Source organism: Archocentrus centrarchus, chromosome 10, assembly GCF_007364275.1.
Source record: "Archocentrus centrarchus isolate MPI-CPG fArcCen1 chromosome 10, fArcCen1, whole genome shotgun sequence".
In the NCBI taxonomy this organism is placed as follows: domain Eukaryota; kingdom Metazoa; phylum Chordata; class Actinopteri; order Cichliformes; family Cichlidae; genus Archocentrus; species Archocentrus centrarchus.
In genome coordinates, this window is record NC_044355.1 from 21075412 (window position 1) to 21092795 (window position 17384).

At 40.3% G+C, this 17384-nt stretch overlaps 1 protein-coding gene across 1 annotated transcript in view; it reads left to right on the forward strand.

Annotated features, from left to right (window-relative positions):
* The first annotated feature begins 4598 nt into the window (after window positions 1–4598).
* unc5a (unc-5 netrin receptor A) overlaps window positions 4599–17384 on the forward strand; it is a 144236-nt gene continuing 131450 nt past the window's right edge. Inside the window, exon 1 of the mRNA XM_030739111.1 lies at window positions 4599–4692. Coding sequence (XP_030594971.1) covers window positions 4599–4692 — 94 coding nt within the window. The remainder of the gene's footprint in view (window positions 4693–17384) is intronic.

Sequence of the window (17384 nt, forward strand, 5' to 3'; positions counted from 1 at the left end):
GGAGTGAATCGTATAGTTGCTTCTAAAACAGCAGTATTAAGTACAGTAAGACTGTGAATGTTTTTGTACTTGCTGATGTATATTAAAAAATAATAAATCACATTTGCCATTTTTTTTAATCCTACATAACATGTTTCAGGTAACATTTTCTTAGTGTTGAGACAAGTCGTGTTAAAAGGAAGCTCCTCAAATGTTAAGTGCAGCTGGTCTGTGTGTTATTCCCACACTATGCTGTCACACTCAGCTGTGGTAGGCAAGGTTCCCCTATCAGAGTCTCAGAGCAGCTCTCCGAAGGACTGACACAAAAGCAGGGAGTCATAAAACATTCAGCATCATTCAAAGTCTCCTCTCCCATGCACGCTTAGACATTGTGACAACAAGAGTGTCGGTCCAGGAAGCACATTTCAGGAAATCATTCTCTCTCTTTTTTCTTTTTTTTTTTTTTTTTTTGTTTGAGAATAATGAAATGTAGATGTGGAGGGGAACAAAAAACTTGTGGGAAAAAAAAATTTTCAGTCTGACACTTTTTACTGTCACCCATTGTCTGGTGAAGTCGTTCCAGTAAAGTTGTAATCTCATACTTTGTCAGGCGTAGAGAATTTTGTATCAGTATAAACAATTTAGAGTGGAAGGAATGGACACGCATCCTGTTTTTATACCGAGTCTTTGTTGAGCAAATCACACCCATTTGGACATGATGAGATACCTTTAAGCTTTGTGAGCATTTGCAATCAGAACGCATTCCTTATGCAGATGCATCTCTTCGGAATTAAAGTCTGCCCCCAAAATGTGTCATTGTCGGTGTTAATTTCTCTTTCTTGTTTTATTTTGCATGAGGTTTTTTTAAAATGTAAGTATTCCTTTTTCCTTCCTTCAACTGCGAGAGCACACAGCTGTGAGGCAACTCTGCGAATGAAACAAAAATAGGTTACCATGTGTTGAACTGTTTAAAGCTCTGAGCAGCGGGTTTGATGAATTACAAGTCAGTTAGCCCATTTTGCTGACAGAATGCAAATTTATTTATGACCCTGAGACTGAAAGAAAATGAAATCATCATATATTTCCAAACGCTCGTGCGGTGTTTTAGATTAGGGGAATCTAGTTGGGATGGAAAGACATTCTATGAATAAATTGTTCAAATTCTCTTTTGAAACAACTCGACACTAAAAAAAAAAAATCGCCGGGCTTTCTTTTAACAATCGAGTCCTTCGGCTTACAAAGAGTGCAGACAATCTCCCTGACAGATAATCTTAATTTGAGGGTACGACGGGACAGTTCTGATTCCTCCGAGTCAGGAGAGGTGTACTTTGAATCGAAAACACAAAATCAACTTTAATTTTTGGAGTGTCTGCGTTTGATTTATAGTCATGGAATAAAATGTGGCCCATTTCATATGATTTGGTGGTTATCCCATTTTACATTTTCATCAAATCATATTCTCGGGCCATATCTGTAAAATTGAGAAATCATCAGAGCTGAAGTGGTGGGATATTGGAAGTTCAGCTTCATCAGCAGTCTGTGCTGCTGAAATGAGAGACCTTCAGTGGGCTCCTTCATCCCACCCCCACACCCCTTCCCTTTCTTCCTCTCTGTTTTTTAAACTCTCCATTTCTCGCTCTCATTTGGTTTTTCTCCTCTCAGCTGCACAAGATGTGGTGAGATCACACGTAGGCTATTTTATCTCCACTTGTGTGAAATAATTTAATTAAACAAAGTCACAGCTATGCCTAGCATATCCAGATCATAACATTTTTACTAGCGTATTGAGAGCTGCAGCAGATATCGTAATAAGGAGTTGTGTTTCTAATGTAGCGATGATGATGGCTTTTAGAGAACTCGTAGATAACCTGTGCTTTAACATCTTTACTGTGAATCTTAAGTACAGTGTAATTTCATTAAGGTCAGAGGACTTGGTCGCCTATTTATTAAAAAAAAAAAAAAACTTTAGCTGTTATGATGTGAAGGTAATACGTGCTCTTCCAGCATTAGTAGGTCTTGTTTGACTCCAAATTTATTTCCCTAACCCCATATCAATAGTATTTAAATAAACTGATACACTATTGATCACCATACAGTCATTTTGCATGGTAATTAATAGTCAAAATGCTGTGGCATGCAAATCTGAACCCCAGTTTTATTCTCATTGGACTGCATCCTTATAAGTGGTTTGCAATGTAATATGCAATCCACTGATGGCTTATTAAGATCTTTACAGTCATTTAATCTGAGACTGTGGTCAATTATATCTCTCTAGAGTAGCATTACAGTTTAATTTGATATAAACAAAACAACCGGCTGTGAAGCTGTGGTCATGATGGAAGTTGATACACCCTCCCTCTCTCTCCACAAGTCGGTGCTGAAAGGGAGACTGGGTCCTGCATTGCATCCTCCTCCGGGGACTTCCTGTGCTGTTTGCAAACAATAAATAATATTAATTTCATGCTGGACACCTTCTTTCGATCAATATTTATTGACTAGGTGATTCTGTCTTAATAGGTTTCATATCCTGAGAGTGTAATTGTGCATTTTAGGGAAGGATGTCCAACAGTTTATTAATCTGCAAAACACCAGGATGTCACACGTTTCCTTATTACTTATCAAGCCATCAAGTCCAGTCGCGTACAGTAGCTGCTCTGAATACGACGAGATGATACAAAAGAAATGATGGCTCTGTCTTGGTTTTGCAATTGACTGCAGGAGAACAAGCTGCTTCAAGTCTCCGGATATTCTAAGTCAAGCCAGTGGTGGAGAGAAAATTAATTACAACACCACAGATCGATGAACAGCTGAATGTGTCAACTCTCCAAAGAGCTGCGATTGCTCATTGTAGTCTGATCGAGGGAGCAAAAGAGGAAGATGCTGGATCCAGAAGACTGTGGAGGAGGTTATGACCTGCATTCGCTTGGCAAGTGCACGCCAAGGCAAGAAAACACACTTATAATCCCTTTAAACAGATGATGCAAACCCCCCCCTTCCTGTAAGAGAATAATATGACTGACTGTGCATTTATATACAGTGACAGGAAGAGGCACTCTCCAGCTTGCAGCGTCTGATAGGGCTCAGAGCAGATTAGCAGAATGAGAAAGATCATTACGAGCAACCTCACAAGTGACCAAAGCTGAGTCATTCTCTTTGATTTAGCTGCTGTGCATCTGCTGTCCTTGCCCCACCACATTCACGCTACCTGTCAGGGTTGGATAGGGAACTATAAGGCTTTTTATTTCAGCATGTGCGTGCATGTGTCTGCGCTTTGTTCTGTCATTCCGACTGTGACTTTGACCTTTAGCGAGAGATGCTGGATAGAGAGAAGGTCTTAATGAGTTTGCATAATAGCTGAGCTCTATCTAAGAAATCATCCATCTGCATGAGCCCCATAATTAGCTGGTAAGACACTGGTCCAGTTCTGGGCTTTCACTTATCATTCTGCTGACTAGTATGTGGGAGTGGAGAAATGGATAAACAAAGATCCCCCCCCTTTAAATCACCTCCCCCACTTCTGAAGTGTATTAATAATCTGCTGTCGATTTTTGGCAGTGCTGTAAAAGGCATGGCTGAAGAGTCTGATAATCACTCCACTGACACCCCCAGAAAATGAGGAAAAGCTATCTGGAACATAAGTCACATCCTGGTGTGAGTTTGCTGACAGGTGTACACTCTCATGAGAGTGCTAATCCTCATGCTTCTTCGCCCGTGTTTGTCCATCAGTGATGCACGCATCATATACACACACACAGGCGCAGAGACAAAACCGCATGACAAACCAGAAGCATATTTAACTGAAACTCAATGACACGCAGATGTGATCTGTGTGAATTTGTATGCAAAGCACCGATGTGATTCCTATCCTGCAGAGCTGAATGTCATATCCATCATTTTCATGTATGGCAGAAGATATGAAAATACACACTTGGAAGGATATGGATGAAATAATTTACATTTTTTACGTGCATTGTTTCCAGTGTGTGGTTAGTTATGCTTATTTAAGATATGTAAATGTTTGTCTAAGAGAAAGCAGTAGGGCGCGCTCAGGGCGCTCCAATCCCACCGTGCAGGCAAAATCCGTTCCTGGTTTTGCGCCTCCGTCCATCGCAGCTTATACCTTCCCTGACTCTAAGCACTCCAGCATTGCTGTGCAAGCAGATGTTCTTTCTCCGATGCCAATTCTCCCTATTTTCGCATTTGGAGAAGGTATTCTTTCGCGCGAAGGCTGCAAAGTGAGAAGAAAGAGCAAGAAACACCCTCCCCTCCTCGGCTCCGAGACAGAGGGAGAGTTGTGAACGGATAGCTGCTTTGGAGAAATACAGTAGACTACAGTAAACCCGCGGAGGCGAGAGCGAGGCAGCAGTTTATTTACCACACCTGTGATGCGTTGTTCTGAGCAACGAAGACGCACGACCGGGATACTGATGGCCACGCTACGGCAGGAGGATATGTGCTGAGGAAAGGACTTGGGCGTTGAGAAAAAAGGCGTGAAGTGCTACAGAGATCACTCTCCGGACCTTTAAAAAGCCCAGTGTGCCCGTGTTTCATCTCTGTTCCCTGCCTTTTTTTTTTTTTTTTAAACTTAAGTGATTAAAACAAAAAAACACACCACGAAGATGCCCTTACTTCTGGGCCCCTTTGTCCGCTGCAGGTTCAGCGCCACGCTCCTTGCGCTCTGGTTCGTCTTCGCTGGCTTCACCTGCACTGGTGGTGAGTTGGGCTACAATTAAACAATTTCTGCTTTTTTTGTTGTTTATTTGTTTTTTTCCTTTCTTTTTTTTTTTGGTGAACTGTTTTTGTGTGTTGGTTAAAGCACGCTGCGTACAAACTGGAAGGCTTGCACGTGACAAGTTGTTAGCTGGTGTTTTCAGTCGAAATTCCGGTGCGCACGTTGTTGGCACTGCTTATTGTTCTCTAATTTGCTAGCACCAACACGTCAATTAGCCTGCACCTTCAAGGTTACAAGGGGGGAGAGTCTGCTTCAGACATGTCGACCAAGGTTAAAACTTGAAGACAAATGTCAGCAGTCCTCGTCCGGCTCTCTTTCTTTATTTCCTTTTTAATTCTAAGCAGCAGCGAGAAGTTTACGACACCCGTTTTTATCCCTCCTGTCGTGTAACTTAGGGCTTGAAAGCCCGAGAAAATCAGAACTATAAAAAGATGATTGGAGCAGACGGGGCCCGCGGACAATAAAAGCGAGTGGCCGGTAACATCGCGCTCCTTTCCCCTTGTCACATAAACAACCTTCGGTAACAGCACCCTCGTGATTTTCTTATTAAATCTCCGAGCTGTGTGGGGTACAGAGCGGACCGTAGTGTAGTCACGGTCTCCCCTTCCTCCGTCCAACCGGGCGCTCTCTGGCTGGCTGCAGACAGGATCATTCAGCTCCACGTTTCGCTCCGGCCAGGATTCATTCCTGCTGCATTAGCAGTATGCTGACAGCTTTACTGAGTTGGTAGACGACCTACTCGCACTGATGAGTTAGATTTTATGATGTAGCTTGGCCAGACAGTCCCCGATTGCATGCAAATGTGCTAAACAGTCATCAAGAGCGAGGTGAGCTGAAGCACTGAGGAGAGAAGTTTCACACAGCAGCAGCATCCCATTTAAAAGAGGACCTATGATATACACTTTTAATAATAATAATAATAATAAAAACAGTTCTCATGATCACAACCGACTGTGCAAGTGCCTCTTTCATGTTTGTTAAAAATCCAACTCAACAAAGTGCTGTTCACTGACCTCTAATATTCACTATAGTGCACAATCAAATCAGCCATCTAACATTCGCATCAGTTATTCAGTCAATGCAGCCAATTTCACTGTTGCCCATAACACATTATGTTACAGTTCAGCACTTGGGCTGTTTAAAAACACTTTATTTAAATATTCCCTCTGATGCTAAATATCACCCTGGCTGTGCCACACAGCTGGAAGCTGCTGGTGAGTATCCAGAACCCACGAATTTCCTCACACCATTTGCCTCACGCTTGTTTCCGAACTGTTAACCTTGCTTTAGACGGAAGGCAAACATGTTAAAGTTGGTGTAATTGTGTCTACCGCTTCAGGACACAGAGATGATGAATTCAGCGGGCATTTTTTTTTTCTCTTGCATTAATTAGTGTATAATTATGAATATATTAGGATTAAATAAACAGCTATGCTCGAGGGACCTCATATATCAAGTTAAATATGTAGCAGTGTGCTGGTATTTACAAGTCAGTTTATGATTCATGTTGGGAATGATGTATTTGGATGGGGTTCCTGGGTTACGTATGGGGGTGTGTGGTGGTTCAGCGGTTTAGCGCTGTTGCCTCGCAGCAAGATGTTACCTGGAGGTTGCGTGTTCCTGCCATGTTCATTTGGTTTCCTCTGCGTGCCCTGGTTTCCTCCCACAGTCCAAAGACCGGTGGTTGTAGGTTGATTTTTCAAGACTCTAAATTCCCAAAGGTGTGTGTGCTGTTTCTTTGTTCACTCACTGATGGACTGGAGCTCTAACCGGGGTGTTTCCCTGCCTGTCACTCAATGTTTTATGGAATAGGCTCACAGCTTTCTCATGACCCTGAAGAAAATATATAATGTATGAAGGAAGATAAACATGGGGTTAATTGTGACATTTCTTCTCCTTTTCCACCTCTCTTCCCCTCCTTCTGTATCACTGTTCCTTCTAGACCCCCTCTTCTCCATGTTTCAGTCTTGTCACTCTATCATACATTAACTCAGTACAGGCAGCCCTCTAGGCTCCCATCACAGCTTAGTGGCCACTTTTTTTTAGGACAAAGTGAGTTCCAGAAATGGATCGGAAGGTAATTTGGAAGCCAATTCTTTCGACATCAGGACTGGGACAGACTCGGTCGAGATCAGTCGAGCTATCCTCTGTAGCGAGGCAAAGAGCTGACTCGGCATTCGTCAGTATCAAAGCTGGCTTGTCTTTTTTGCAGGGAAACATAACTCTCTCAGTAATAAAGGTAGGGCTGTCAATCTAAGTTTGAGCTAGCTGAGCACTTTCCCTTTCGCTGTGTTGTGAGTGATCTGACTGCCGGACAGAGGGGGTAGGTACGCGTTCAGCCTTAGGAACAAAGAACTGTTCTGATTTGCCAGTGTATGTGTGTGTGTGCGCACAGCACTTGATGTTTTCAGTATGCAAGGTGCGTGTGTGTGTGTTGGGGGTTTTTTTTCTTGGGATGTGTGTGTGTGTGTGGGGGGGAGGATGTTTCCACAAGGATTTGCATACATGCATTTCTGCTGCGTGTGTGTCTGTGTGTGTACAAAGGTGAATGTCTGCAGATTAATCCAATTCCTGTTGCTTCTATTGTTCACCATGTATTCAAACTTTGGTCTGTTGCCCGTTATTAATGTCCTGTTAGTTCCTGCGTGCAGCGAGAATCAAAATTATTTGTTAGTTTTTTTTTCATTTGCCCAGAGAGAACGTTGCCAAGCGATTGTTGTGTGGTTCAGCAAGGGAGCATGGGATTTGGTATCAGGCACCTTCCTAGTTGTGCGAACAGTCACCTCAGAGCAATTTCCATGGGGTGTAAACCTTGTGCTGATGCAAGGAGATGGCCATCAAATGACAACAACCAGAAATCTATTGCATAATACAGCAATTTGTGAGTCCCCGTTTCTTAGTACAGTATTGTGAGGGATTCTCTTGCCAGATGTCTCTCATCATTCTAATGTGAATCATCCCAGAGTTGTCTTTCTCACAGCCAGTTTTGTCTCTCCTCATTGACTCACTAAAGAATGCGATAAGGAGAGCGAAAGCAGAAATTAACATAATTTATTGGGGGAAATTGCCTTCTGGTCAAAGGAATTTAAAACCACTTCGTTTTTGTCCCATAGCTAATGCATGGCAAATGATCGCTATGTATTTGCAGGGATATGGTCTTTTACAGGGAAGCGATAATTTACAACCAGAAAGAGTTTTCGTTCCCTGCAGTCGTGGGAGATGAATACAAATGACACAGACAAGGGGGGGGGGGGGGAGGGAAATTTTATTTGAAATTATTTTCTCAACCGCTGATACGCGGTAAATTAGCATGATGTACAGATGCAGAACATAGCAAGCAAGGAGGCAATTACACCAAAAGAACGGTAAAGAATTGAAATGATTTCTCTCCTCAGGAGTACACATGCATGTGATGAATTTTGCTCGCAAAATTTGAATTGGACGATATCAAAATGACGGAGTTGAATTGCTTGTTTTCAAGAACGAATGGATCAACTATATTGTGTTATTATTCGCTTTTATTCATTTGGTTGCATGAGAGAAAACGGATGACTTGAGTTAATCCTTTTCCTGTCGGAAGTCCCGCAAAGTAATTTTCTCAGTTTGAGTTACTGTGATTAATGAAGGCAGAGATAATAGTTCAGAATAAATGAATAAAAGGTAAACAGTGCACGTCAACAGGGGTCAGCTCTGAACAGCGCAGGAGCAAGCTCCATTTGGTGACAAATTCCCAAGAACCTTATCTTTCAACAGGCTATGTCCCTACACTTATCATTTGCAAATGGCTATCTTGAGGAGTAAAGGAAGGACACATGGAGGATGAACCTTGCAGAGGGGGAGGAGTTAGGTGTTATTTTCTGCAGTCTGTGCAGAGGCCCAGTGAAGGCACTACATCTCTGTCAAACTCTGCCCTTTTGTTTCAATTACCCCATTTCTATGATTCAGGTCTATGTGAGAGCACTTAGGAGTTGAAGTTGGGCATTTTCCCCCTTGAAATTTAGCGCACCATAGTTACTATCTGTGGTTTTCTATCTAGGTAGCATAAAACTCACCTTTCACCCCTGATGTAGGATGAGATTACCCTGTGTTCTCTGTGCAAACCCAGACAATAACTCACAGAAGGTCACAGTATCTGACAGTGTACTGTATCAGCAGTTGGGAGAGTGTGTTCAATCTCTACTGTTGTTTCTCCTACTGCTAATTGTCCTGTAACAGTGATCAGCTGGATAGACCTCTTTTCCCAGTGCAGAGCCAGTTTTGCACTGGTGCCTTTTTGAGAATCAGCTGACATGTTGAAAGGTTTAATAACCCATTGTTATGTTTTGTTGCTAGATTAATTTGGGGTCATTTCCATGGAATCGGCCAGTCATCGGTTAATTTCCTGTGGTTGCCGCTCCCATATCCTTTAACATCAGTGATTCCAACTTTGGGCCCATCAGTCAACTTTTGAGCACACGTCTCCACCCCTGGAGGAAATGAGTGTAACTGGTTCTGCATTGGTGGAGGAGGTTTATTCTTCTGTGTAAACGGAGATCATTTTTGAAATATTTCCACTGAAAATGTTCTTGCGTAAACGGGGCCCAAAAGGTTGTTGGGTCGAGTCTTGGGTCTTTTCTCTGGAAGTTTTGTCTTTCACTTCCTTTATCATGAGGAGGAAGGAGCCTTAACCTTTAATGCTAATCTGTTCTCTTGCATTTTTTTGTTTGTTTTTTCACCTGAGCAAAAAGCATGGGAACTGTGAAAAAACAATACCCCAGAAATTACTATAACATACCAGTTCAAAATGTTCTGTAGTCGCATTCTCCAGAATGTTTTGGCCGTGACTTTGGTGACTTTTATTTAAACAGAAAACAGGTAGGGCCGACCAAAGCTGTGCACCCTTACTAGAGATCCACAGGAAAAAATTGAACACGAGTACCGCTGAGGCTCTTCAGTCCACACTGATTTGACCGACCCCCGTTTAGACGTCGTCAGAAGCAGCTGTGTACCAGTCAGCAGCACAGAGGAGCTCTGAGGAGAGCTGTTGGACAATCTTCACCAGGCTGATTTACAGCAGGAATTTACAGCTGTAGTAACAGTCTAAAAAATGATTTTCATGCAGCCTCAGCATGAAGAAATCAAATAGTTTTTATGTATTTATAGTGACACCGGGAGGCTTGATCATCACAGATACCATTAATAATCAGAGAACAACAACAGATTTGTGTGATTTTGTTTTTTTTTGTTTTTTGTTTTTTTTTAAACAGCTGTCTATGGAGAATACACTTCATTACTGCTAGGGGAAAAATATATGTAGGGGTACCGAGATGACATCTCAGAGTCAGTGTGGGCGGGTGAGTGCATATGTGGGGAAAAACCCCGTCTGAAAACACTCTCTTTGGGGATTGGCCTTGAGATACAATCTTGTGTGATAAGCCTTTCCTGTATTTGTTTTTAGTATACACGATGTGCTGTCTGGCTGCTAACATTGTACAGTCAGAATAGCCATGTGTTAGAAGTTTTCAGGTCTTTCCCGTTCTCCAAGTGATCAATACTCTTCCCCAAATGGTTAATTGGCCATCAGTCACTGTCAGAGGAAGTGCACAGAAACCCAGAGGTGTCTTGGTGCAGCTCATAATAAGAGCCTGTCCACTCCTTTGGGTCCTCTCTTGGCCTTTACTTCAGGCCAGGTGGTGGCTGGGGAAGGCAGATCTGAATGCAATATGGAGAGCTGTAGATTAATAGTTTCTTACTAAGGCCACCAGGGAGCGATGTGAAAGCCACTTCCACTTCATCATAAGGTGGACTGGATGGAAAGAGTGTAAAGCATGCAGCAGGAAAGGAAGCTTAAAACAGTGTGAAGGTCATTTGATGTGGTTGTGCGCTGGAATGATTTGACCAGATTTGATCAAATTTATTGTGTAAAATCTTTATTTTTAAAGCTCTCGTATGTGTGTATATATGGCAGGTGCAGTCAAATACACATTTGTGCAACAGAACTAAAGAAAATCTCTGCGGCAAACACCTAAAAAATTAGCACTTCTTCAAATGTTGCTATTTTTATTTAATGAACTAAAAAAAATAATTGGGTTTGGGCAACCTTGTACCTGTAAAGTCACAGAATTTCATTAAGCCCTTGAAGTCTTTAATTGACTCAGTAGGACTCATTAGGAATAATAGCTGATGGTAACATTGAACAGTTGCGAGTTCCTCCAAGCAAATGCTGTGCATCTAAAAATTACTAAAGCAGATGGATTGGGAAGAAAAAAGTATTATTTGGGTAAAAAAAAAAAAAAAGACAAGCTCTAGAAGAACAAGGAAAGTTTCAAGTAAAACCGCAGGAAAGGAAAAGCAAATTCTACAGAGGTGATGCAGAAAGCTTTAGGTGTCACATTCATGCACAACCCAGTTTCCAACAGTATTAACATATTTGTCAATGACTTGACTCATGTAAGTGTTCCTAACAAAATGATAGTGTTTCAAACTTGCCTTGTGCCTTAGAAAAATGTAAGTATAGTAAATTTAATATGTTGCATTAGAATAATTAGCAATTCGGGTAATGTAGAAGTTCATTCACATCAACTGAATCTACTGTGCAAACAGACCTCTACTTAATTTTAAATAAAAAGTACTTTTACCTAAGTTTATGTGATTTATAATTGACTCAGGAAAAATTATGACTTTTTTTTTTTTTTTTTTTTGTTGCTTTTGTTTTGATTTTTAAAGAAAGTTAGGAGAACTTGTAGACAGTATATTGTCAGGAGGCAAAGGTCCGTGTTTTGGCATGTTTCCCATGCCCTATTGCTCTTTACACTAGACAACAACTAGAACACGGCTTTAATTAAGATTTAAATATCAGCCCTGAACATGAACATCGGCTTCAAGTGATTAATTCATCGCTATAGGAGTCTTGGTAATGGTGGCCTTTATTTGCAGCTAAACCTCAACACTGTTCCCTGCTAAAAAGAGCAGAAATCTCAGTGTAAGCAAGTTCAAGAGTAGTATAAATTAAGTTGCACTGTTTAAGTAATGACATTGTTTGCATTTCCAAGGTACCTTGTTAGGGATAGGGAAAAATATCTGGTTTGAGTTTTGTTTTTCTTTTTGTTTGGTTTTTTTATGTTTTTACATGTTAAATAGTTCCATTTTCTATCAAGGTGAGGAATTCAGATTGATTTACTTCCATCACTGCTAGAGGCCATGTAGGGTACTAATGACTAATAGGGCTTTCTTTTTTCTAGCGGGAAAGTCATATAGAAAGGCATACCTACAACCTTATGACAAAAGGCAGAATGTTTAGTATGCAAAGTAACATTTGTTGTTTTAGAAACAAGTACGGTGAACAGATGGAACTGAAATTGGGCTCTTTAGCCACAATCACCAAAAGTATGTTTGATGAAAAGAGCAGCAATGATTGACGAGAACAACATCACCCACAGAAGTGTATATTTCCCGAGTTGGTGTTGTGTGGCCATCAGATAGTTTATGGAGGGAAGAATGTATTCCACTAAATATCAGCAAATTGCGGATCCAAGTAGGGATGTCACAATACCGGAAATTTAGTTGTCTTTACAATGTAAATAGAATTACATGATCCTCGATACCCAATTTAATACAAAATTAAATGATTATCTCATATACTTAAGCATAAACTTCTTTATCAAAAAGTTGTCCAATCACTTATGTGGTGGCAGACTGTTTTATTTAAAATCTTAACGTTAGATTTTGTTGGCAGGACACGAGCTGAAATGTTATGGTGGTTACTCAGTAGGCTGCTAACGTTACTATGAGGAATAATGTTACTTTAGCTTAAGTATTTATATGACGTTAGCTATAGCAAATATTTTAGTCTATGGAATATAGCTGCTGTATTAAAAATGTTGTGTATTAAGGATAAAAAAGGATAATTTGGATGTTGAAACTTAGTAAACTTGAATTCTTTGAACCGATCTAAATGCCGGCCTTTTAGGCTCTTTGCTAAATTAGAAGCATTTCCTCTCTTGGTAAAACATGATAACATTTGCATATTGCCTTTTGCAGATTCAGTTAACTATGTTTAACTGTATTTCCACACCTGACCTTTACTGTCTTCCTCTTCAACAAGTTGGGGCAGCGTTATCATGGCAGCTGTACCAGTCGCCAGTTTTTGCTGTACTTGTGGTCGTCTTTCTTCTTCAGTATCTAGAGATAGACTAGAATACTGGTTGGCGCATGCCGCCCCCTTCAGTCTTGGAAGAATTGCAACCTTGTGTTTTCAGATGTTTGTTGTCAAAAGGTATCGCAAGTATCTGCAAGTGTCATTCATTTAGTCAAGAAGCAGAAACTGAAACTAGGCTGGCTTCAAGGAAATGACTCAAAAGCATTCTTTAAAATTCAACATAAACTCTATTAAAAACACAAACTGAAGCTTTTGGCATAGTTCTCACAGTTCCTTGGCCTGAACAGGAGATCTAAAAAAAAAAAACAAAAAAAACCACTATGTGCATGTAAGGCAGCCAAAAATCTCTCCATTTATTTTTCTAAGCCCTGGCTTATTATGGCATCTGAAGTTTCACACATGCTACAGTTGCTATTTCAATTTCTTCTATTAAAAGCTACCCTTTTCACTTAAAATGTAACAAAGTATTTTATATATCTCAATGTTTGAAAACAACTCTAAGATTTCTGAATTTTATGCATTCCTTTTTTTTTGCTTGCGAATTTTCAACACCTTCCGCTTTACACCTTCAGCCAAATGTATGGCTCATTGTTATGCTTTTCCCTCATTTAGCATGGCATGTAAAAGGCATAATTAGAAATCACCTAAGGCTACCCAGACAGCCCTGCTGGCGCTTGATTGACAAGGGTATCTGAGGGAGGTCTGGCTCAGCCTGAGCCAGAATTTGTCATCTTGAAGTGATTTTGTTGACAAGACAGGAGGCACAGTGACCTTTCCTAATTATATGTATGTGTCCAGGCACCAATGCCTCAGGCAAGCAATTCAACTGAGTCAACAGAGCACTGACTTTGGGAACACATTCAGGCCCAGACAGCATGTTGTGCAGTAAGGTTAAGCCATACTGGACTTAGCAGTAAGCTTGTTAATAATTCAGCATTGATATGACGTTACAAATGTCAGTTGTGTCATTTTTTTTGTGTTCTTACATTGCTTACAGATACATAAAGAAATAAACAGGAGAATAAGGTCAGATCCCCCTCCTTTTTGTCGCTTTCCTCTTTACAATTATACCTGAAATCATCTAAAAAAATTTCATTCTAATGATATGCTTTGCAGGTTGAGCCCCAGAAAACATGAACCATTTATTATCCACCCTAAATGTGAAGCAGCAAGCGAATAGCCTCTCTGATCTATGTAGGTCCCCCTGTTATTGTTTTTTTTTTTTTTTTTTCTCCCAAACAAACCATTTCCCGACGTGAAATGAGGTCTGAACATTACAGATTCAAAGCTTAAAGCTAAGCAGCAGATTTTCTTGGCAAGGCCATCAGGAACTCTAGGCTCATGGAAAACACATTCAAGTCCTCACTCCAATAGAATTAATCACAACAACACAGCTTCCATTGAGGCTCGATGCTCTCTTTTTACAACACGTATTGCACTTGATTATGGCTTCTGTGGATTAAAATGTCCGCTGACAAGGCATTCACGTCGAATCAAAGTGTGTTTTTCGCACCTGGAGTTCCTTGTCGCCGACGCTTGAATTTTTCAAAAACTGAATACAGAGCAGCTCCGCTCCGCCATTGTTGTTGTTAATTATCTACTGTTTTACAGTCTTGTGTGTCAGGCAGAATGGGTACTGAAGGTTTAGTAGTGTTAGACAAGTAGACTGTTACAGTGTGGAGTAAGCCTTTAGAGTAGGCCCGACATTGATTCAGGGCTTCATGCCTTTATGATAAAACATTCAGGTCTTGGTAGAAAAATCAGTGATGTATGAGCATAGCTGAAAACTTTACAGAAAATCTTTTCAAACATGCAGCAGTTGTACTTTAAAAAATACTGGGTCACATCATCAATTCAGTACCTTATAATCATCTTGAATCTGAGCACTCTGGTTATTACCTACTGGTGTCATCAAAATAAGATTAGTGTACGATGAACCTTTTTCTTTTTTTTTTTTTCTGACCAGTGAAGTCCCATGTAAAGCAGCTTTTTATATTAAAATCTTACACAAACCCTTATAATCATGTGAAGTTCTCTTCTCTTTATGGCATTTGGTTGGCTACATTTGCTCAATTATTGGGCTACTGTAAGCACTGTTTACTTTATCATTACACGCCCATATTGGATTTTCTCAGCTACAAGTTGGCAGGCAATTAGATCCAATATCTCTTGGAAAGAGCATCTAACTACAATCCATTTAAAAAAAAAAAAAAAAAAAAAAAAACTGACACTGGTAAATGTTTGATCAAGCCTAAGGAAACAAGTGCTAAATTAAAAAAAAAAGTCTTGAAATTAAATACTGCTCGGAGAATTACTTGTATGCCCAGTTTCCCAGTGGCTACCTGCAAATATATGATGTTGCCCGTGTAGCAATATAACATTTTCTAGAGGAGGAAAAAAACAACAACATTGAAACCAACTCAATATGTGGATGTTGTTAAAAGAATGGGGGGAAAATGGACACATCACAAACATGATGTGAAGCCAATGTTCTTTCATTTATGCAGCCAACCGAAAGAAAAACAGGATACTCACACCCATCTCCTATCCATTATCAGTCTTAGCTTCCACCCAAAGCTGTCTTTGCACTTCACCTCACGTCACCTCGCCCCTCCTCAAACACAAACACACTTTGTTGCCGCAGCCATTGAAGGCTCATTATGTTACCAGTAGAGGCGCCAGTCGGATGTTTCAGAGAAGTTGTAAAAGTAAAGTGCAACACAAACACTCTTGGTTTGGGTGGGGATTGTAATCCCTGTTAGTGAGCTATCTTCTGCAATGGATGGGAGGATGTTTGGTTGTTTGGTAAATTCCAAAGTATAAGGCTGTAAATGGATGGATTATGTGGTGATGGAATATTCAGTGCATCGCTTTTATTTTTCCCACTAAACGGCTTCAGGTTTTTGGACCTTTTGTTGGTGCACGAGTTGCGAGTTAAGTCCAGCTGGTGCTGTCAGTTTGGGAACAACTGCATATATTGACATAAGCATTACATTTCCATGTGGGTGGATATACTGGAAATGGTGTTCAAGCCCCCTTTGTTAAAGATGGTTTGAAGTCATCATACAGCCTCCACTCCAGCCTAACAGAAGCTACTTTAACTCAATTGGACACTAAATAATGTGTATTTTCTAGTATGATTTTTATAGACTTGAAAGTGCTTTTACAGATTATTGATTGTAATTTTACCATTGCTTCTTTTGGGGGGTTGGCACTGCTCAGCACATTTAGTAAAAACAACAAAGCTCAGTTCAGTTTGCTCATTTAATTAATTTGCCTACATGCAATTGAGGCGGGAAGACATCTGGTGACCAATAAACAAGGATACACAAAGTTATTTGTTGTATGTGGCTGTCATTTAATGAATGTGAGTTGGTGTCCAATTTTATGGGTTGATTGAATGTATACTGGCCTGTGATCAAGCTCAGCTTGTACGATGTTGTTAACAGCTTCTCTAATGACTTCATGCAGCCTTTATTTATGTGCCACAGAAGCACATTTTCACTCCTAATTCAGAATATCTCATCACTCATAAGCAGAAGACACTTTAGAGTCTTATTCATCTTAGTTATGCCAGATTTGACAATCTAATTGGAGATGACAAGTCAGTTGGGACAGAACAGTCCTGCAGTTGGTTTTAAAAAGCCTGATTTGCAACATTTAGATTTTTGTGGCTTGCTCAGATATGCAAACAAACAATGAGTGGTCACAAAGTGTTGCTAATTGTCTTGTCTTTAATTGATCTCATGTCATTGTTTAAACCATAAATACCACACAGTATGGCTGTAGGATTATGGTCAAAATGATTATTTTCATCAATATTGATCTCAGGATTATTTGTCACAGTTATTAATTGTGAGAAACACGTTTTTAAATTGAAATTGTACCGAAAGCTAACACGAAATGAAATCAACAGGGCTGCATTCACCTTTACATTATGTTAAGTTCCTGTTAATCAGTCCTTAAGAATTAATCTTTGGAGACAAATACTATAAAGTCCTTCACTCCATTCATCGTACCTGCATGATGGATGTGAGTAAAACTCAAAGCAGAGGACTTGACAGCTGTGAGATCCCTGCACATTTCCCTTGCAACAGGTAATGCACAGATATCGCCATTTTGGACAAAAAATATCTTTTGTCCGGTACGTTGACCATTTTACTGAAACATTAATTACTCACAGTCATTGGTGGACACACCTTTGGCCAAGTGGAATGGGAGTGCGTTGGTGATTTCAGTGTGTCTTTGTGGGATGGACGGATGGATGGGACACCCTGTACAGGCTCGCTTTTGTGGACGTCTGAATTGATGTTGGATGATTTCACGTCATTTTTCTTGGCTTTCATGCATTCATCATACTGCCGTTTGCGTTATATTTTCAGGTGGTTGAATAACGTGTTGCTTTGTGGTGCAGACAAGTTGCATATGATTTATTCTTGATTAACATCACTTGTGCTAAATCCAAAGTCTTTCCAAACAGCAGATGATGATCCACTTTGAGGGAGAACCTTATCACCTTCTGAAATGTGATTTTTG